General features: G+C 46.0%; 7 protein-coding genes across 7 annotated transcripts; 1 reads left to right on the forward strand and 6 right to left on the reverse strand.

The window, feature by feature from the left end:
* Window positions 1-607: 607 nt before the first annotated feature.
* FOBCDRAFT_208859 (uncharacterized protein) lies at window positions 608-1829 on the reverse strand (the record flags this gene model as incomplete). Its single annotated transcript, XM_059609252.1, has 4 exons — window positions 608-733; window positions 836-887; window positions 1193-1257; window positions 1611-1829. 4 exons carry the CDS (start codon window positions 1827-1829, stop codon window positions 608-610), a joined length of 462 nt encoding a protein of 153 aa, XP_059468103.1.
* A 4780-nt stretch (window positions 1830-6609) lies between these two features.
* Window positions 6610-8160, reverse strand: FOBCDRAFT_281822 (uncharacterized protein; the record flags this gene model as incomplete). Its single annotated transcript, XM_031193083.2, has 1 exon — window positions 6610-8160. One exon carries the CDS (start codon window positions 8158-8160, stop codon window positions 6610-6612), a length of 1551 nt encoding a protein of 516 aa, XP_031031929.2.
* A 2876-nt stretch (window positions 8161-11036) lies between these two features.
* FOBCDRAFT_281824 (uncharacterized protein) lies at window positions 11037-11891 on the reverse strand (the record flags this gene model as incomplete). Its single annotated transcript, XM_031193086.2, has 3 exons — window positions 11037-11310; window positions 11510-11822; window positions 11879-11891. 3 exons carry the CDS (start codon window positions 11889-11891, stop codon window positions 11037-11039), a joined length of 600 nt encoding a protein of 199 aa, XP_031031932.2.
* A 1549-nt stretch (window positions 11892-13440) lies between these two features.
* On the reverse strand, window positions 13441-14839 carry FOBCDRAFT_208863 (uncharacterized protein; the record flags this gene model as incomplete). The annotated part of the gene is made up of 6 exons (XM_059609253.1): window positions 13441-13592; window positions 13706-14197; window positions 14241-14362; window positions 14443-14558; window positions 14779-14802; window positions 14834-14839. 6 exons carry the CDS (start codon window positions 14837-14839, stop codon window positions 13441-13443), a joined length of 912 nt encoding a protein of 303 aa, XP_059466299.1.
* Window positions 14840-15037: 198 nt separating this feature from the next.
* On the reverse strand, window positions 15038-16495 carry FOBCDRAFT_171150 (uncharacterized protein). Its single transcript, XM_031193087.3, has 2 exons — window positions 16260-16495; window positions 15038-16209 (listed from the first exon to the last, which is right to left on the reverse strand). The coding sequence occupies exons 1-2, from the start codon at window positions 16371-16373 to the stop codon at window positions 15124-15126; spliced, it is 1200 nt and encodes a 399-aa protein (XP_031031933.2). The 5' UTR covers window positions 16374-16495; the 3' UTR covers window positions 15038-15123.
* Window positions 16496-17376: 881 nt separating this feature from the next.
* Window positions 17377-18351, reverse strand: FOBCDRAFT_148408 (RTA1 like protein-domain-containing protein; the record flags this gene model as incomplete). Its single annotated transcript, XM_031193088.2, has 3 exons — window positions 17377-17843; window positions 17901-18149; window positions 18207-18351. The coding sequence occupies 3 exons, from the start codon at window positions 18349-18351 to the stop codon at window positions 17377-17379; spliced, it is 861 nt and encodes a 286-aa protein (XP_031031934.2).
* A 1643-nt stretch (window positions 18352-19994) lies between these two features.
* On the forward strand, window positions 19995-21599 carry FOBCDRAFT_192675 (organic solute transporter Ostalpha-domain-containing protein; the record flags this gene model as incomplete). Its single annotated transcript, XM_031193089.3, has 6 exons — window positions 19995-20170; window positions 20221-20368; window positions 20427-20715; window positions 20785-20910; window positions 20962-21111; window positions 21186-21599. The coding sequence occupies exons 1-6, from the start codon at window positions 20134-20136 to the stop codon at window positions 21597-21599; spliced, it is 1164 nt and encodes a 387-aa protein (XP_031031935.2). The 5' UTR covers window positions 19995-20133.
* Between the last annotated feature and the right edge of the window lie 212 nt (window positions 21600-21811).

Genomic DNA, 21811 nt, shown 5'->3' on the forward strand with positions numbered 1-21811 from the left:
CCAAACAGGTTGAAAGTAAATACATATATGTCTCTGAATACCAGCGGGTGGATCTCATTGATGAGCGTCGGAATCCAGCTCCACAGCATCGCCTCGAACTGAAGAAAACGCTGTAGGGTAACCCGCAGAAGGAGACAAAGGCAACAGCAGCGAACTATTCTAATCATAGAGCAAAGACACCGTTTCAACTACAGTAGTGCTATTCTGAATGAGAAACCCGAATCTTATATAAATGATCTATTCTATAATTAATCTAAATTGAGAAAACATTTTAACCTAATGCTAATTCATCTCTTACTGGGGCGTTGTCAACAACCTGATTTGCAGAAGCCATGATTTCATCGTGAATCTCAGCGCCGTTATTGTCATCGTCTCTCACGTTGCTCATCTTGGTCTTGACCACATAAATTAGCGGAAGTCTCAGGGTCTTTGAACAGATGTGTGATAGTAGAACAATACAAGCGATTATGTGATGCTAAGCACGTGAGTATTTTTTTTTGACTATGGGATTGCGTTTCAAGCCTTGTTCATTTATTTTTTGTCTGCCGTGGCCGCTCACATTGTAATTAGACTTGAGGGCACTCATGTTAACACGTAGGAATATTAACTACTGGTTCAGAAACCCAGGTGACTCAATCTCCTGGTTCTTGAGCATCCGCCTAAAATCGTATTCAATGACAGTGTCAGTTCCTTTCCTAGCAGTGCTTGCGGCAACATCCCCAGCTCTTTTGATCTTTTGGGACGTAGGAGCGGCGCCTTAATACTAACGAAAAGACTAACGCAAGTGTTAGCACTTTAGTTGAACCTCGAGACCTCGATAGATGATCTCACCTACGTGGTCAAAGAAACGCTGTGCTGGTAGTTTCACCGACCCACAGCTCTTGATCCTGGAATTGTGTTCGCCAATTTGACGGATACAGAACAAGTGTTCTTTAAACCAATGTCTTAAAGCAACTACTTTGTTGTTTAAAGTGAATTCGATTGATTTTCGAGTAAGATAATGGCACAACTACTCAGCAGAGCGCAGAGGATGAGAGTTTTAGTTGAACTTTATATACTCGTTTGTAGTGATAAATCTCAGGTTTCATCAGACAGAGAGGACCTGGCCCTTGGTAGTAAACACCTTTCTCGCTAGGTCCATGATACGTGAGTAGAATCGCGAAGCATTATCGAAGACTCCTCAATGACTGACCAATATACGGATTGATAACCTTGACGGCAGCTGCCCTGATCATCGCCATTACCACCATCAACAACCTAAGACCAAGCCCAGTCGCCGTGGGTTGCCCAAATACACGCAGTGATGGCTGGTGCTTTCATAATACTGATGTTCACGTCAACAGTCGTTCCTCTTTCACTATGGTCCCCATATCCGTATAGCACTGGCAGCCTGTGTCACTGTCTCCTCTGCCAGTGACAATTTCTATTCCCCATCTACGGATGCCAGTGGCAGCTAGAGACCACTACCTCTTATTGATTCTGAGCCTCCAGAATTCTCTTTGCTTCCTTTCCTTCTCATCACCCAACACTCTACTCTACGATCAACACGATCAACAGCCACTCTACTTTCTATCAGCATCTACTTTACTCTTCTAACAAGAGCCACTTACTTCTCTACCCACCCACTCTACTATCAACTCATCGCCATCATGTGTAGTATTGTTTACACCACCATTTACTGCCGCCGCTGCGGCAAGTATCTCGGAAATAACGAAGAGACCCGAATGTGCGCTGGCGCACGACTCCGCGGCCAAGGATACCATCGACGTCTTGAGTCTAAGAATGAGACTTATCACTCGAACTGGACAAACTGTCCTGCTTGCGAACATGAATACGAAGTGTACGTGTATTCTCGTCGGGTGGGTATTCCCTATCCCCGCCCCGACCCCCCCTTCAACTAAGTCGGTATCTACTCAACCCTTGGATGAGGATGGAGGACTGGTATGCTATGGGCATATAAACACGACACTGTATCAAGGATGAAAGATTGGTGCGCCTTGGTAGAGGACCCGATTGGAAGGCTTGCATGAACGACGAGTTGATACGACAAAAGAAAAACACAAAATAAGACGAAAAAATACAAAACCCGAAAAAAAAGAAAACCAAAACAAGAGGCATCGAAAGATTGGTGCGCCTTAGGAGAAGACCTGATTCGAATGCAGGCATGGACGACGAGTCGATACGATAATAGGAAAACACAAAAAAAGACGAAAAATATAAACCTGACAAAAAAAGAGACCAAAAAAAAAAGAGGCATCGGAAGTGGAGGGAACATCTTTTAGACCAGAAAATAATAAAATACAAAAAAAATTTAAAAACAAAAAGTAAAATGTGTGTTGATAAAACTGTTGAAGGTGCTCTATGGACATGAATGTTATGTCCGGAATAATATCACTGCTCGTAGATGATCTCGGTTGCTGTTCCTGGTATCGTGTTCATCAAGATATCTACCCTCTTTCCCTTCCCTTCGCTTTCGAATTTCCAGTAGAGCTCCATCACATCGAGACCTACGAACGTTTGAGGATCCTCCAGATCACGAAGTGCTAATCGTCTAGATATCCAGGAACCAAATGATGCCTCGTGGGGCCGCCTGGTCAAAGTCATTGATGGTCGTCGTCGATCCGTATGTCTACATGATCTAACCTGAGTTTAACTTGGCGTACAACCCGATGATTTAGCTATAGGGGTTGAACTAGCCAGTCAATAGATGGCCTGCAGATACAGCTAACACATTCACTACAGAGCGAATCCTGCTCAACTACCAACTTCTAGAAGCCCCTTTTTATTCCCTAGACCAAATTCATCGATATTTCAGCAAGGCCCGCGCAAGATCGCCAGGAACTTTGTACCTGTATATTAGCACACTCTCCATAGTTGGCGGATTATTCCATTTTTGTCTTTTACTAGCGAGGTTCTCGCTTTGCAGTCCCTGCTTGACCGAACCACCAAAGCTTTCCCGTAAGAAACATCTCCAACTACCGCGACTTTGGTAGCATCTGAGATAGCCTATAGCATATGAATGCTTGCCCTCAAAAAACAGGGTGAAAGCATCAAACTTACATATTAATCCAGCAAAGCCTCCTCAAGCACAATCCGCTCAAGAATTGCCTAACGATATAAGCTCAGCAGGTCAAGACTCCAACGCTCTGCGGTTTCAAAATCATGTCGATAACTCTCGTGCTGCTGTATTACATGAACGTGATTTCTTAATATTATATCTCGTGCTTGTTGTCCTGGTATTCCTAGCAAACACGGTATTCGTCCCTCACGAAGTGCTGAGTTAGTCTCTTCGGCGATTGCAGCCCAAAGCCCGGCCACACTAAATGTATGACAGTGGGTTCTCCAAATGATGTTGTATCGACATCATAAGGACTTCATCTCGTTGAGGCAAAGGAAAACGCGAGTTTCGTGAAATTCGTGAAGAGTCTGGAACAGCGGCATGGTTTTCCCGGGCTCTAATACTCGGTGATGTTAGTTTGACATTACTATCGCTTATAGGAACTTTCCTTGAAGTACTCAGGTAGTTATTGACAGCAATTATCACAAGAACGTCTGAAAAAGGGAGAAAGGTTAAGTGAGAATGTAAGAAGAGGATGTTGGGTGGTGGCGTCGGCGTGGTTTGCTGTTACACGGGAACATCGCAGAGGACCTCGGCCAAGTGCGTCGGACATGCAGGTTGAGGCCCTTGAGCGATGATGGCTAATCCTGATTTTCTCTGATTGTTCAGTTGCGGAGTTGAGCTAGGTCAGGCTTGGCGGATATTTGCTTCCTGCTGTTCTGTTCTTCTCATAGCGCGATGACTGTAAATGATCCAGAGATGCCCATGCAGGTTCTTCCAAACACTGGATAGCTTAGCCTCAGTCTGATTCTTGGGATTCTCGTTTGGATCCCCATCATCTAAACGGCCTGAAATAGGTTCTTGAGCTGTTTTAGGATTATCTGGAAAGGTAAATAGTATCTTACCAAGGCCATCTCCTTATCGACAATGTTTTTGTCGCTAGCGTGAAACTCGAGGTCATGAACAACTTGCTGCATTTTGGGAGCCCATAGGGCATGGCGCCTTTCTGGATTGGTTTCGGCGGCGAGATGCTCTTGAGCAACAGAATAGGACGCAAATTGCATATAGTATACTGTCAATGTCTCTTGTGCCGGATGCCGCATGAAATTGGTCTCGAGTTTCGTCTTTCTTCTCGGCCGCGCAGGAGTCAGTACTCTTTACTAAGGAACCACTGTTCTTATGAGTAACTTATGTATGGGAACGTTGAAAAAGCTTTGATGGATGATGGGTGTAAAACGGGAGTGCACTAATGGGTAGAAAGCTTGAGTGTATATACACATTGAGGCTGCCAGAAGCTGACTACGTGTGCACCGCGGTATACCAACGCCATCTAGGGAATCATATTAAGAACTTGGACGCAAATTGTCAATAACATCACGAACCGTCACCAGGTTGATATGTTGAACTTGGAAGACACCAGCGAATCTCTTTGAGCGAGGCCCGAAGCAAAACGCGACATCCCAGCTGGCAGCATGCATCTGTGTTTGGTACTATCATGATGGTGGGATGCTATGTGTGGTCGATGGACGGTGGCGTTGCGAAGCTGAGAATCTAGATATGAGTCAGCGGTAAGCGTAATAATGGACGGTGGTCGGGATCATGGTTAACAGGAAAAGGGCAAAGTCTCAACGTCACGTGTTCATGGTGGTCTTAATCAGAGTTCCGGGCCAGATTCATCAAAGCCATCAAACCCTGGCCCATACATTCCACTAATTACAACATGAACTAAGAGCCTACAAATGATCCGTCACTGTAAAGACTTCAATTGGCTCCTGTGCTGGCGGCTACCGTGGGGGCCACCAGGGTACATTTGCGGCGCCAAGGCTCGTTGGTGGTGCAATGAAAACACGGCTGGTCGCCGCGGGGTGAGCCTTCAGGGGTCCGATGACGAGATCAAGACGTGAGACACTTGCGCTGGAGCTTGTGCTCTAATTCTTACTGTTGAAAGAAGAAGTTGTTTTGGCCATGCTCCAGGTCTATCTCATGTGTAGCCGAGCAGTATGTTGGTACTTCTTGATGCCCTGTCAATAAGTTGAAACTATCAGCGTGCTTGATCCCGTCAGCGATTTATGGTGGGCGACGTGCGACTTGATGATGGCGGTGCTGATGAACACGACCTGAAGTCGTTGATCATTGCCTCGTTTATGATCCTGAGATGTAGGGGCTCTGAACCTTGTATGATGGACGCCTTCATCAACTGCCAATCACGACATTACAGATAACCCAAACAAGCAATATTTATCTGGCAGCGTGCAACTAACTTCCAACGGGAAAGGTGTGTATTGTGCCTGCAGTTTCTGTCCCGATTTGGTCAGGGGAAGAATAAATCTTCGCGAAGAATTAAACCGTCTCGACAGGGCATAACCTTCGGTAAAAATATATAAAATTTAAGAAAGTTACCCCAAGTTTTGACTAAGCCTTTCAATGTTTCCATTCACTTTTCTTTGTCGTCTGCAAGTGCTAACTCGCCTCAGCGGGACTGAAGCTTACGGCCAGTTGAACATACATCGAACACCGATAGTTCATACAAGGGTGACCACCCCAGACCTGGTTGTGCCTCGCATGTTCGACTTTATTTAAAGAAAGAATTGTGTTAGGTACTGATAGAAGTCTAGCGCCCCGGCTTAGAGGGTGTTGGTGGTATTGATGACTGGGCTGAATCGATCAAAGTCGCCGAGCGCATTCCATGGGCAATGTCTAAGAATATCACCAGACAATAGAACTTAGCATCGCGCCAAGTCTCAGTCAATTCCCCTACAGTTTGAGGACAAACAAGGATTTGTTGGCAATGCATTCAATACATGTGAGGTTGCGTAGAACATACCGTCAGCCAGCGCCGAAGCAAGCGGTTCAATAACGAAACAAAATGATAATCTACAGTCTAGCGAGGGCGACTCATATAAAATAGACAGAAGTCAATATTTTGAGTATGGCCGGTGACACGGTTAAAGGAGGACGAGATCTTCTCGCGGTGGCTCATGGAGTTGATCTGCGCCATGCTCTGGCTCCGTGCATGTCGACTTTCAGGAAGCAGGGGTTTCATAATGAACAGAGAAGACTATGGTGGATAATTGTCATTTGATGGTTTCCTCACCATGAACGGTTGACCTGAGATGGAGAATACTGTCGGTTAACCTGGACGGACATGATGATGACTTGATGGTGGCAGTCTTAGGTTCGGTCCATTGATAAAAGCTTATATGAAAGAAGCAGCTCACCAACGATACTGCCATGAATCTGTATAAGATGACTCACAATGAGCGACAAAAAGGATAATCAAAATGCACGTAAAGAGAATAAGATGGATGAGGACATCGCTGATCAGGAGAGAAGAGTGTTTCTACCGGAGAATGAGCAGATGGCCTTTGGATAGAGGAATATCTATAATAGTGAGAAAGCGAAAGAACATGTTGCCATTGAGAACTCCCAGCTAGGAAGGCAGGAGCATAGAGTGACTAGCTATGGAAAGAATTCGGAAAGAAGACAATTGACGAACTTGGGCTAGTCTGGCGGTTATGAACATACATAAATTCCGCAGGCCTAATCCACTACTAAGAGTCTTTTAACGTAGTTCCACCTTCCGGTTCCGAATCTAGTTCAACATCCGAATCACTGTTGACCGGTGTGTCCGCCGAGCGAGTCAATCCGGTAATCGAATTGGGATGGTTGAAATTCGAGAGACCTTTGTTTCTCATAGCTCTGAAGAACCCATCTCGAAGACCATGAATGACAGGATTAAGTGTCTCTCTCAACTCTAGATATGATGCATCTTTGGGTCCCTCGATTAGACCAACAGGTCCCCAGTTGAGGTAGATTTGTTCGTGAGAATCAGGTTCAACTGGTCTCGAAGGGTGGTGTCGATAGTATAGCTTACAGCATAAGCATGAAAACTTGCTAGTTCCGACAAAGCGGTCATCGCCCACAAAGCGCATTCTGCCTTTGTGAAAATGATCCAGGACTTGAACCTCGCAATGCACTATTGGGGGGTTTGATTGTAGCGCTAGAAGTCGCTCTTTGACCCGTTCTTCCAACCCAACGTGGCTGTTCAAAGAAGAAAGGCCTTGTCTGATACTGGAAAGCTCCTCATCCTCCTTTCGAATCATTCTCCCAAGTATGCGATCCAGGGTGACAGAGGGATCAATCTCTGGAGGCTGGACACATAACGGGGTAGGTATCTCGGACACCTGGAATACATCAAGGACCTCTCTTGCACGCAAAGCGTCCTCAACGAGCTGCTTCGAAACGCGAATATGCTCCGCAAGGCGTCCAACGAAATGTCTTGCTCCCCGCGATGCCTTTGCCAGCGATTCACCATCTTCATTGGACAGCACTTCTTGACTCAATCGTCGGAGCGTGTCCATCTGAGGATCGTTACGAGCGTTGTAGGCTTCCATGCATATGTCATACGCTTCCAGTGTTTCTCGGGACTGGAAATGATGCAGCCATCTTTCAAGACTTCTGGCTTCTAAGAGTTCATTAGTTATGCTCATAAGATAAATAACATTATCAGACGTCCCAGTATCAGTCACGTTTCCACGACGAGTGACCATGCCGTTCAGATGCTGAATGCATGATGTTGCCATTCTTGATAATAGGCTTGCTTCCTTCTTGATTCTGGGGGCTGCAAATATGGTAAAGAAGCGGGCACAATGATCCGACTGGCGAGCTAACCAAGCTGGATTAGGATCTGGTACTTGTGTTATGCATTGGAGGCGTTGTAAAGATTCCCTCAAAAAGTTCGGTGTCCCAGAGTGCGAATTCCGCTCGAATCCTTCATTCGAAGCCACCCAGAAAGTGTTTGTGTCTTCAGAGTCTTGGACCGCAATAGATGTCGTAGTACTTCCGCCCTTATCCCAGTCGCAGATGTAGGCAAGCCCAGTCATGAATCTGCGGCGAGAGGCGATCAAACTAATGTTATCGTGGTTGGCAGTGATATGTGGACCTTGAATCGGTTGTTCAATCCAGAGCATTATCATTGCTTCATAGAGCCTGGCGATGAGCTTCTGATACCTGTTGCGTGGGAGCGGGACTATTATGCCCTCAATGCTAGTCGGCATCTGATGAAGTGCTTGTGCTGTAGGCATATTCGAGTGGGAAGACATGATACGGGTCGAAAGCTAGGGAATATCGGTATTACATCTAGAAATCATACCAATAATTTCCCAGACTGCGAGTTCGTGCAGATTTGACATATAAATAGTGAAGAACGCTGTTTTTCTCATAAATCAGTTGTGTTGCCACATGCTGCATATTTTCTTTGGTATGGTCGATCTGCTACCCAAAAAGAACAAGCGCATTGAAATGAGTCATTGAACCCCTGCGGAACTCTGAATTAAAAACTTGCTGTCTTGCCACGTAGTTAGTAGGCTCGATGCAAGAGATAAGAAGTTAGTTAGAGGGGCTACAGCGTCTGGCTAATCACGTAGGCGGACAACGCAGCTTTGGCCGGCCTCCCGTGTACACTTGACCGCTTTGGCATTTTGAATGGTGTGCCTCCCGCCTCACTACGCGGGGTTGTTTGTGATATTGGTCTGCCTCCTGCAGATAACCAATAAGAGTAAGCGTTCTTCAATACAAAATTACGAACTCCGTCAAATAACGCCATAGTTTTTAATTCTTGTCAAGGTTCGAGAACCTGGAGAGAAGAATTTGCATCGAGTACAGCACCATAACCCAAGAATTCTTGACATCCAGATCATCAGTCCAGACTAGCTAGGTAATGAGTTGGAATTATCAAGATGTTGAAGCCTACAGATCTTCTTCCTTCACTCACTCCATTGCAACGGTAAAAAGCACAATAACGCAGGATCATCCACCATAATTCCCAGTATCGAGATGCCCGACCTTGGGATAGCTCTTGATACAGTTATCGATGTCACAATTCCCGAACCCGAAGCATCGCCCCACATCGCAGACTCAGAAGCCATGACGCCTCTGACAGCGCCACGGGGTGCCTCAAAGCCTCCTAGCATCAGCCGTACGTCACTTATACTGCCTCTTATAAAGTACTCGCTAGTCCTATCCAGATTATGCCAACGCGAAGTATCGTCGCATCCAGTCCTATATCGTCGAGCGAAAAACGTCACGGGCCAATCTTCTGGTCGCATGGATAGACAATACAAGCAAAGGATGGAATATGTCGGGGGAGTTCGATGTCCAAGAAGTTGATGAGCCCCTCCTTCTGAGGTACTAGCCTTCTTTTGGTGGCCGATGTGTGGTCACCCGCCTTAAGGTCTAGCAAGTTTTTAAAATCGTGAGGAAGAGCGAATATGGGTATATGGTGCTGTGAGTTGGGTATTCTGAAGTCGACCACGAGACATCACGATTGAGGCCGTTAAGAGGATTAAGGATATCTCACCTGATGCTATCCATGGGTGGGAGCAGAACAAATCGTTGTAGAAGAAGCGGTCCGTTACCATGACTCTAAGGCCAGGCGTTCGGTAATGCCTACGTTGATAGGCCCAGAAAGTCCCGTGCTCAGGGATCGAATTGTGGATTTGTTGTTGCGATAACTGCAGGTTCTTCCTTCTCCGATGACAAACTGTAGATCGCGAGATCTGTTTAGTGCTTATCTTGTAGTTTAAGGTTGATTGACGCTGGCTTGGCGCGCACTGAGGACTTTTGATGAACTCTAATATCCGGAAGTAAATGCCCTTCATTAGCGACGCAGAGTCCATATAATTCGCTCATGCAAACCATCACAACTCTGAAGAAAAAGGTTCTGTGATTCCATTCATAGGTATCGCATACCAACGCCGTAAAGACCAGAGAGACTGCGAGGGAGAATTGCAAACTTTGCAATTTACCCATCAATATCAGGCATACCATATCAAGTCGCGGCACAAACAGCTGGAATCTTTTTTGGCAAGTTGATGTCAAAGCGACATGCGATTTATTCACTCTGCTCTCAATTATTTATTCCCTAAATTCATAATAATCTCTCTCGACGATACGCACCCACTTAGTGTTTCAGCCATCATTACCAAAGAACAGAAATGGGCATCAAGGTGCAGGATTCGGCATCAGTCGACCAAGGATAATGAGACCCATTATTGACTGCTACATGATCTTGCTAGAAACCAGAGCCGTTCTCTCTCCATCTCTCAAGTCATATTCTTTCGGTAGCGTTATGACGCCTCGGATGACAGTTGATTTGATGTACGAGACCTGGAGTAGTAACGTACCCTGTAGATCAAGACATGCACGGGTCACAATCACAGTTGATGATAACTATGGCCTGTGTAGACATCGGCCGCTGGGTATTTTCGTGCTCCAAGACTCAATTGATGGATGTTAGATAAATATCGGCGAATCGTAGTAGGCGATATAGATCGCATTTCTTGCGTGACGGTAACTTCTGTCCTAGTTTGTTTCTTACCTCATTTAGGTCCGCCTGAGCCATTCCAGATGATAGATTTAGTTTTCAAGTTACTTGCGGTCGTGAATATCTCAACATCTCCCTGATGAAGATAAGGAGCGTTTTCGAGATTAACCACTTGTTCTCAGCTATAAATCATTCATTCATCGACAACTAACGCTTAAATGGCCTGCATCTATTTCCTGTTTTTCGTCGCATATAACTACTGTATGATTAGCTGAGTTATAGTAATCACTGCTGGCCTGAAAGACCAAGGCTGCCCAACGACTCACCAGTCTTAAATGACCTGGATTACCTTTGATTAACTTCTCTTAGGTTCATGAAAGTTGCATCGTCATGGCTGTTAGCAGGTCAATGGTGGACTGAAAGAGAGATGTTCCTACATCGAATCGCCACGAACAGAGATCAACAAAGACTACTAGAACAAAGAGAAGTCCAAGTACTGTAATCGATAACTTAGTCCAGTCTCACCGTATCAATCCTCTATTAACCCGTCCAGCTGCAGTCAATAGTAGCAATACTGTCATGTCACAAAGCAACCCTTCCAACCTCTTTCCCACTTCCTTGCCGCTGGACAAATTGCGCTTTTACAAGAAACTTTTAGTACTTGCGCTTCTTCCTGAAGGGAATAAAACAATTGACCCCGGCGGGGCCAGGAGCTCGGCGCGTCTTGGGCTTTGACAAATTCTTCGCCGCTTCATGAGACTCTTCATTGGTCAAGAAAGTGGCACCAGCAGGGCTCGGGAAGCCAGCTTCGACTTTAAAGTAAGACATATCACCAACATCCTCCTCTTGTCCGGTGTCAGAACACGACGAGGGGCTCGTCTCAGCCACACAGCTACGACGGCGCTTTCCTTTCGGTTCCTTGAGGGCTCTCAAGATATGTTAGAATCAGCTTCGGAGGCTCAGATAGGCGTCGGATGGATGGCAGACTTTGCTATTCACATAAACATTGTTCTTCGTCTTCATCTTTTCGTATTCAAAGTTGAGACCTAACAGATCTAACAATCTATACTATCCTGGCACTTCCCTCATCGCCCCTTCAATCTCGCCTGATCTCATCACCCTCTCACTCATCCCCAGCCGTATAGACAGCAGTAGCAAGGTACTCAAAGTGAATAGTCAACCCCGTCTCACCACAACACCCCAGATAGAAGCCACTCTCGTCAACCGCCTGGTCTCCCGAAGGAGCAAGGTGATAAATCCAGAAGTTCTTGAAGGCTGCCTTTGGATCAATAAAGATTGGCGTTACCTGTAAGTGTGGGGCGCGGTCGAACTTTGTTTTGAAGGTGAAGCGCGTTGGTCGGCCATCGGCGTATCTGGTGATGGAGCCTTTTCCGGCTTCGACTTCACCGATGCTGCCGTGCTTGACGCTCCGGACTTGACCTAGTGACGAAAGTAAGTATCTATGAGTAGACGGTCTGAGGTATGGTTTGACCTACCCTGTGCGCTCATGGTGTCTGTTTGTACGGTTTTAGCTTGTTAAAAGTGAAGTTTGTGTGTGGTGAAAGATGTGTAAGGAACTCAGAGATGGTGGGTGGTTCAAGCCTTATATATCCTCCGGGACGAGCTTGGATGTGACCCCTGCGTTCTGTGTCATTCGGGGTTTTGTCCTCGCGGTGGCATATCTTGTCTCAGCTGAAAGTTTAATGACATAATGTGAGTGTCGGTGTGATGTGAAAGTGTCTCATGCGGCAGCTAAAACCCGCAGATATGAGAGCGTTGCGTCGCCAGTTTCTGGCTGTGGCCGGTTAAGATGAGGGATGCAACTCAGGAAACATCCTCCGTGAGTCCATGACGAGCAGAGATTTGGTGGAAAGTACTGTTCCATCTTGCACTGTCTAAAAGGGACCTATGCCAGTGGCGCCCCGAGACACGGCACGATGAGACACGGCCTGGATCTTGATCTTCATGTCTAGGTCCTATCCCTTCGATGACCTGTCATCTTATCAGTCGAATCCCGTTCCAACCTCTTGCCTGTCTCTCAAGAAGATCCAGATCTGGAAGTCTCCTGCCGCATTTCATCACAAAGGTTTACCAGTAACTGAGACTCTCTGTTCACAATTTGCTGATATCAGAGGTCACCGAGCCTGCATGTCTCATTATCCCCCCTGACCGATGTCCTGCATATGTCCGAAACGGGCAATAGGTCTTTCAGCCGTCGGGCCTCAAACATTCAAGCCACTTGGATCACCGACCAATCACTCGATGAGATCATGACTTCCGTCTTTTCATTATAATGAGAGAATTCATTCCATTCCAGAGATTGTCTCATGTAGAATCCACTGCCGGGAAAGTTCCCGTCGGGCAAAATGGCAGTAACGCAAGTTCGAACAGATGCCGATTAGTACTACTAACGAACTCAGAAACAATGGTATCCAGCTACTTGAACAACACCCAGTATGGCACATATTTGCCTTTCAGATGTCTTGGGCCCGCTTCTCCCTGCTAAGTGATGGATCGAATATATGTAAATGAATGTAGATAATGGCGCAAAGATTTGCCTTTCGGCTTTTATTCCCATGTCTTTGCTGCAGTGCGCTTCTTTCGTTCCCGTGCTTGATGCATGAGCCAAGCGTTTTCCGAAATGCCCCATTAGTTTCAGAAGGATTTGTCATTGTGAATCACGCTTTATTGGCAGCCACCTTGGCGAGCAACAGGGATTGTCTTCAGTGACCAATGACATCGACGTGATCCGAGGGGCGTCCATCAGCTCCGGCAGTCAATAGCCTTCATCTTCATCTTAGGCATCCAAGTTCTGGCTGATAGGCCGGCCCTGAAGATGATATAAGCTCTACCGCTTACCAATTCCTGAAGCACTGCTCAGACACTATCATGCCCCATCATTCAAGCTGCAGACGCATCCTACCAGACAATAGCAACCCTTCTATAAGTTAAGCACTCTTGAATCAGAGGCTATTTAGGTTAAAAGAATCTTCGACTTTATCAAGAGAGCTATCCAGTGAGTTGACCCCGTTTGGTACCATGATGCCAATCAAGTTGTTCAAACATTCGTTCCACTTCTTCTCGACCCTTCGACCAAGGCGCGCCCAAGGCCGCTACGCTTGTTGTTGTCAAGTCCACCAGTAGCATGTTTGAAACTTAGAGCGAATAGAGCGCTTATAACATCTCCGAGCCTTTTCCAAGAATGGAAGCCTGAAATGATAGAGTCAATAAAAACTTGTAAGAGACATATGATTTGTTTACTTTGATCGCCACCGACCATGGAGTGAAGAATAGCTTATTATGTTGCGGTAAGACTCGCAAACCATTCAAGCAATCAAGTGAAACCGCAATGTCGAGGAATGTATCTGAGAGTTGCATGGCTAGTCGCGAGAGGCCACAACACGTCATATTGGCTTTGCATGAACCTTGAGCGTCACTCATGTCAATAGCTGCTCTTGATACCGCCGTTGAAAATAGGCCGAGAGTCTCCCATCGAGCACTTTTCTGCCAGAATTGGGAGGCGTGATCTTCTAGAGTAGCTGCTGAATCTGTGGTTATGGGACGGACGCTCTTGGCAAAGAGTAGCTTGGCCGTTTCAACATTATTGATAGATGTTTCAGGGTTTTCTTGGAAGAGATGTTGCATAGTTTCGACACAGTTATCCACGACGATGCCTGCTAGCGCCAAGTTGGTATCTTGGGCCGGCCATTGTTGAAGCATGGAGTAACAGGATGATAACGACAATAGCCGCTGCATTTGGTCCACCAGCTTAGCCATGAGACATGTTTGCCATGGTGGCGACAGTTTCCAAGGGTCTATCTAGGTAGTTGCATTCGGAAACATGGCTTGTGGGTGTACCATAGTCCCTGATTGGAATGTGATCAAAGAGTGTCTGGTAGCTGGAGGTACCGAGCCATCCAGGACTTGGATATTTGTGAGGGCTGGTAACCATGCGTTCGATATTCACATCTGGGCTAGAGCTATGAGTGTGGTTTTACTGCAACCTGCATTGTTTATTTAATATGCCTGTACCAGCCATGAACAAGAAGAGTCGACTTACTCCGACACACTTTCTGCAACTTCAATTGTAGCTTGCCTATTTCTCTTTTTGAATGGTTCATCGCGATATTTACGTTCATTTGACCGGTCCGCTTGTTGACAGCGTAAACATGTAGACTAGCCATGGTCGCATGATAGTTATCTCGACTCGGGAAGCTTGCATTGTGCCGACTTGAAAAGAACCATTTGGTTTGGATTGATGATACTCATCTATAAGCTCTTTACTTTTGCTGTTATCAGAACGTTATGAAATCCGAAGACGTTTGTTATGGAACCTCCTAGCAATACACCGACATTCCGATCATTGTCCGCCAATAGGGTAAGGTCTTCCACCTACGCACTCTACTCCGGGTTCCACCCACTACAACCGTTTTATCCAGCTGACGACTTACATACATCTTTGAGGATGTGGTAAGGCTTATTGAATCAATGGGCTCTTGCGGAGTGCCACAATAGAGTGTGGAATCATGTAGAGGGCAAGTGTTTGGGACTAACAGAAGATAAATCTGCGCTATAAAAAGGCAGGTCATCTTTCTTTTTCAGATAGATAGAGATAAATAAATATAGCTCGCAGGCTTGTAGTGAAGACAGTTTAGCTCTTTTCTCTATATAGTATAATGGTTACTGATAGGTTTGTCAGTCTTATATGACTTGGTTGGCTTTCAGAAAAGGTAATATCTTATCATTCAGCCCTCCTATCGACCCACCCAAGCACTCGGACTGCCCAGTCCATGACCGACCACCACTCCCTAGGCAAACATCTCATAATAGTATCAAACTCTCGTTCCGGCGCACCATCAATTAACCAGAGTTGCCGTCCCTGCTTTACCACCATAAAGAAGTACCCGCTGATAGCCAAAGCCCGAGGATTCTTTGCTTTAAGAAGATCTATGAATTTCGCTGATAGGGCGGCCGGGAAACGAAGTGGCTTCCTTGTAGTCATTTCTGCATAGATATACGAGAGGTAAGCCACTGCTGGCATGCAAATAGAAACCTCCTCCTGGTTTATGTCCGTTGATGTTGGGTTATAATATAGTAAGAAGCTGAAAGGGTTAGGATGAGTCGTTTTATCGATGGTTGGATAGATGGTCTTGAATTCTTGGCTGATTGTCGGGTTTTCGATCAAGGGTGATGCCGTATGAAACAGGTTCATAGACCTCCTAAATGAGATGAACCAGCCATGAGGCATCCTTTCGTCATTCTCGCCCGCAAGATAGTATCCGTTCACGTTGGCATGAATAGAGACGAGCGCGCAGACTGCAGCAACGCTCGAGCTGTTTCCTTTACTCATACCACTTCTCAACTCCTTTCTATGGCCCTCTATTGCACAAGCCATATACTCGTGTGAAGCCACCTCAAGCGCTTTATCAAATTCATTAAACCGTCGTAGATGAAATGCGGAGATGCCGAGAATCCCATTGAGGACATACGGCGAATGAGTAGCCTGCTCCAGAATCCAGAGTAACCATGTGGCTTGAATATCAGTTGCCCGCTGCGTCATCTGAACGAAGTGATGCAATAGCTGGCGTTCAAGCAACTGTTCCGCTGGCGATCCAGTACGCCCTGCAAACAGGTCGCTTGATGACAAGTTGCTACTTGCCGGCGATATCGGAAGAATGGGCTCAACCTCGACCGGTGATTGATAACTCACTGGAAGGATCTTCACATTGTTAGCTGAACAGCCTCTTGACCGAGACTTTGTGTCAAAGTATTCGCATAACGCTTCCTTCCTAATGCAATTCTTGCAGAACGGGCGATTCTCGTCACACTAGAATAGGTCAGCTTAACGAGCGATTATTCCAGCTAAGGAAGAACTACTTTGATTCGGCTGGTTTTGCATGGTCTACAGCCTGTTCTTGACTTGCGATGTGCTCGACGCTGTGCGGGAGCTGAGACCTCGGATGCATCGGATGAGGTATTGACGTCAATCATAGGAGCTATGTTTATGTTTACGTTTATGAAAGTGGTACTGATGCGAAATATTGTGAAAAATTGAACAAAAGCAAGAGAGGGAATCTAGAGCTCAGAAGGCAAAAAAATGAATGGTAGCGGCCGACAGATCGTTTGAAGGTAAAGAAAGGTATTGTTTATCTCCTGGCCGACGTCACTTTAATTAATATCCGTGCTTAGTGTGGCGAAGCATCCAAGCTCGAGTCAAACCTTGTGCACAAGCTTGAACTTTATTTATGTATCAGCTACCATCCATTTCTGTATGTAACGACAAATAATACCAACATCTACCAGCAAGTGAACAGCGACGCCATGGAGCCTTTTGCGGATGGTATAAGCCTCGGTTGATTGAAAACCTTGTTGTGGCACTCAACAAGAAATGCCATTGAGTCGACTGAGACGCTGGTCAAGATTAGCAGGGAATTTTGTCAGAAGGTGGGTTTGGCCCGATTGGTTCGCTTGGCCACCTATGGATCAACGCTCCATATATAAGGAGCACTGCCGACCCTCTTCTAGCATAGAATCAAGGCTCTTTTAATCCTCTCTTATGTGACCCTCTGCTGTGCGTGCCACCAATTTGCCATTAGCTGCAATTTCCACACAGACCAGGGCATAGGCTTTCGGGTCTAGTTTCCTAGGCCCTAAGTAATGCAACAAAGTAGCATCGAATCTTATTGCACCAATACTACCTTGCTGTTTTGGTGGATATGAAGCATTTAATAAGCATTCCAACCCTATATTAAGCATAAGAAAATTCAATTAAAACTTTAAATGCTTATATAGTTTAAACAGATTTTTATCCCTTGTTTTCACGCAACCTAAAGTGTCAAAACCTAGTGATCTCCATACCCGTGCCAGTCATAGAACAAAAGGAATGAAACAGAAGAAAAGAAGACAAGATTACCCAAATGAAACAAAAGTCAAACCACTTACCCTCCGAGAAGCGACAGCGCAACTCGGATGAAACCAATTAATTGACTTAACCCTAAACCTCTTGCCTTCTGCTCACCATGGTTCCCAACGAGTGGCCCTGCGGGTCACTCAATCCGACCTCGCTATCCGAATCGTTGAGGGATTTTCTCGCGCTTTTCATGTACTTCGAAGGATGGAAGATGTTGAGACTAACGCTGGCAATGGTCATTGGAACGGCATCGAGGACAAGGACGTACACCTCTTTGGACTGGAGCTCTCCGTCATGCCCCTCAATGTACTCAATCATACGGAAGAGCGATCTGATAAGGATGAGGGCGCTTGCCACGTAGATTACCACTAAGAGTCTCTGCCAGATGAATGGTTGTGCTGTAGATTGCCTAGCAAATCGGAAGTGAAACAGCCCCGTTACAGCTATGAACAGACCAAAGAACAGGACCTGGACTATTAAGCCGCCGATGATGATGTCCTCTCCTTTCGTTCTATCGTCTGGGGTATCAGCATTCACGAGCTTTCCACCACCTACAAATTTCTAGTCAATACGTATCGGCGATATGAGGAGTGAGACAGTAAACGCACCAATCCCTTGCAGAGCAATAGAGATCACATCGCCAAGCAGAAAGATCTTGGTCAACCAACTCGGCCTGATCAGTGAAAACTGCTCCCCTTTCAATTGTCGGATGTAGCGCCCCAGGATCATGTAAATGGACGCTGCATAGCAAGTGGGTCCGAGAAGCAGGAGTAGAGTCTGTAGGACATAAGGACCAAACGTATAATCTGGTGCTTGCTCAGCGCCAATCGCACGGCCGATGAAGCCGACAGTTTCAACTGTGAGGAGTCACTGTTAGTTGTTGGCAGAGGTGAGTGGTACAGGAGTAAACGTACAGATTGATCCAACTAAGAATGGTAAGAAGAACCATGTCCTTGTCTTGATGATTTGGAAGAGGTGAAGGGCAGATGAGAGTGCGAAGATGACGATGAAAATAATCGATGCGGGAAGAGAGGGTTCGTAGCGATAATAGTTCACCATTTTAAGGTCCGGTGTTTAGTGATTGAAGAGCAATAGAAAATCACAAAGCAAGGCGAGACTTTTTTGGCTATTAATTCGATAATTCGTGTCTAGGCAAGTGGTTGTGGAAAAAATGATTTCTTCACTTCCCAGTTTCGACATGTCGTTGACTATAAGTAGCCGAGCCGTTGATGGAGCATCAGGCATATTGATATCATCAAGATTACCGAGCATCAATTAATCAATGGCTTAGACTTGCATAAGTGACGCGTTTCTCTAACAACGGAATGTGAAGTTGAAGTCGGGTCGGTCTGTTTGTATATACCGATGGTGGGCTTCGCCGTATCGACAGACCCCCAATTGGTCGTCTCCGTGTAAGGATCTGAGGCTCAAGAGCGCCTTGCCAGTGATCGGATCTCTCGGTAGCTTGATTGTAGCAGTCTCTAATCATCCTGCATGACAGCGCCATTGCTCTCCCCTGGCATGGTTTAACTTGACAGACACGAGCTTTGGGGATCCATAAAACTATTGACTGCGCCTTGCAATGGAAATTGGTTGAACTGGAAGCCGTTGCATGCCTCAGATTACGCGCCAAAATGGCGACGCCCTAAAGGGGCAGAGTTTAACAGAACACAACATGAATACACCAAGTCACATCAGTGAACCGAATACACGTAATGTCTGACAGAAGCTCTACTTTGTCGGCATTTTCCAAGTCCGACAACACGGACCGAAGGTTCTCTGTATCAGCCCGCTTCCTATTGGTCAGGAATACGAGACCCTGGTCCTTCTTATCTCATAAGCATTGACAGGCTATCACGCTGATTTAGCCCACTACGGACAGCGACCCTGTTCCAGATTTCTCCCCCGTGAACGTCAAACATCCTTTATTGGGTTTTCGTCTGGGGGGTTATCAGCCCCGAAAAGTCCCCTACTAGGGCACAGGACGTGCTAAGCTAAACTATCTATAATCGCTGCCACGCAGGACCTCACCCCGATCATTTACAAGACCTCTTAAATCGGAGCGGTATATGTACTCGAGCTATTTCCATGCTTAATACTCCCAACAGGCACCTCTCTACTCATAGCCAGCCCTATAGTAATTTCTGATAAAGGTATATCCTACCATGCAGTACTCACCTGCCGGTCATACCCATCTACCAGTCAGTAAACAAAGAATTTCCCTATATATAATGCACTTTTTTTACGATATTGGAAATCCAGTATTATATTCTAAAGGGTATGAGAGGGCAATTTCGAAGAATTTGACGTATACTATCCTTGAACCATAATAGAACTAAAAACCTCGCCTAAACTTTAAATATGTCCCGTTGAGCGGGATGTTGGACTATGAATCAGGCCCTGTACTCGCCATACAAGGATGTATCCATGATAGACAAGGGTCTCGTATTGAGAGCCAATCAACCACCCTCCCCCTCCAAATGTCGCTGGGGCTGCTTGGCCCAAGGCGAATGATACGACAATTTCAGCGGACCTCACGGATATTGTAGCAGACAAAGCATATCGCAGATCTTCTCAAAACAGCTCGTGACACGAGTTCATTTTCCGTGAGACTGAGCTTTGCCACGCGGCAGTGCAAGTCTGAGCCAAGCCGGCGTTTCAAGTGATTATTTTGATTTCAACAATGTATATCCATAACCTGAGCTTGAAAACATATGTAAGCTTGGGCCTACAGCATTCTTACGCTTTAGACATACTGTAATCAAACAACTTTATTGCCCCCACCTGTGCCTTACCAAGTCTATTAACTCCCAATTATCCTCCAAGCGAATTCACCGAACCATGGCGAAATGCAAAGAGCATCCTCTTGATGTTGATAGTGTGTCCCGATTCACCATAGCGCGAGGTCGACCCACTAACTTCTTTTAGTCGATGAAAAAGACTTGAGCATCGGACTAACGACTCATGGTCTTCTCATTCTTATCGCTGCTTTATCGTGTCTTGTGGCATGCCTGGTCTCGGCCTACCTGATCTACAAGCATGCACAAAATTTCACCAAGCCTTCGCAGCAGAGACAGTGAGTTCTAACGCATCACGAATTGCCTTACCATTACTGACTGGCCGACCCTCCATAGAGTAATTCGAATACTCTTCATGGTGCCTGTGTATTCCATTGCATGCGTCTGCAGTATACTCTTCTACCGATATCACATTTACATCGCCGCTACCTACGAGTTCTACGAATCGCTTGTTATCGCCGCTTTCTTTCTACTTCTCTGTCAATTTCTGCACGTCAACATGACTTCTTTGCAGGCTGATCTTGCCGGACTTCAGCCAAAGCCCTGGATACCCCCTATTCGTTTAGTTGCCTATTGCTTTGGCAACAGGACAGGGAAGGCTCCAAATGGCCAAAGATGGTTCAATGTGAGTTTTGCATATTATTGTGTATATAACTTTTGCCTTTTTGGAGCATACTAATTGCTCTCTCCTTAGACCATCTGCGTTGGTATACTGCAATTTTGCATTGTCAAGTTTCTTGGAGCGCTTGTCAAATGCACCACTGAAGCTGCAGGTGTGTATTGTAAAGAGTCAAACAACGCTTCACATGCTAAGATCTGGGTATGAGCTCTTGAAACTATTTACTCATACTTATCATGCTGACACGCGTAGGTGATGGTGATTGAGATTATGTCCTTAGTTTCAGCCATGATGTGCCTGCTACAGTTTTACAAGGAAATCCGTCACCGAATTGCTGAACATCAACCCATGTTGAAGTTTCTGGCTATCAAGCTAGTTATCATGGTGTTCTATATCCAATCAGTATGTCTGTCAAATTTGTTTCAGAATCGAAGGCACCCTCCAGCGGAACAATACTGATACTTTATCCTTTGTAGTTTGTCTTCAGTTTTATCACTAAGCCTGGGGGACCTGTCAAGCCCAGTGAATACATATCCTACCCATCTTGGGCTGTCGGTATTCCAAATACGCTGCTCTGTATAGAGATGGCATTCGCGTCCATTCTCCACCTCTATGCCTTCCCGTATCGTCCATACCAAAACAGCCAGACTTGTGGTAACGAGGGTTCAGAAGCACTTGGACGAATGGATCAATCAGAAGGCGAGTACCAGGGGCTAAATACCGCAGACTCTCACTGCGACTCAATCTGGTCTGAGGGCACCAAGTGGTCTGCCAAACCTCAGACATCGGTCAGGGGTGCGGTGTTGCAAGCGCTCGGGTTCAAGGAGATTCTGCAGGGAATCGGGAAAGCTATAAAGTGGTTTTTTGTTTTGCGGAGGCGACAACGTTGATTGTACGCACCATTAGTTCCCACACATTCGTCTATGGCACGTTACTTGCAATGAGCTGAGTGACAAGGTGTCGTGGACTTCACTTTTCTTGTGTCCGCAAAGTTAGATCTGTCATGCCGTCGAGAACTCTGCTTTGTTTCAGAAAGCTCGGTGACAGTACCCCATGCCGCGCGGACTACATGGAATGGCTCGACACCAAGTGGATACCCACA

This window comes from Fusarium oxysporum, chromosome XI (genome assembly GCF_013085055.1).
Source record: "Fusarium oxysporum Fo47 chromosome XI, complete sequence".
NCBI classification, from domain to species: domain Eukaryota; kingdom Fungi; phylum Ascomycota; class Sordariomycetes; order Hypocreales; family Nectriaceae; genus Fusarium; species Fusarium oxysporum.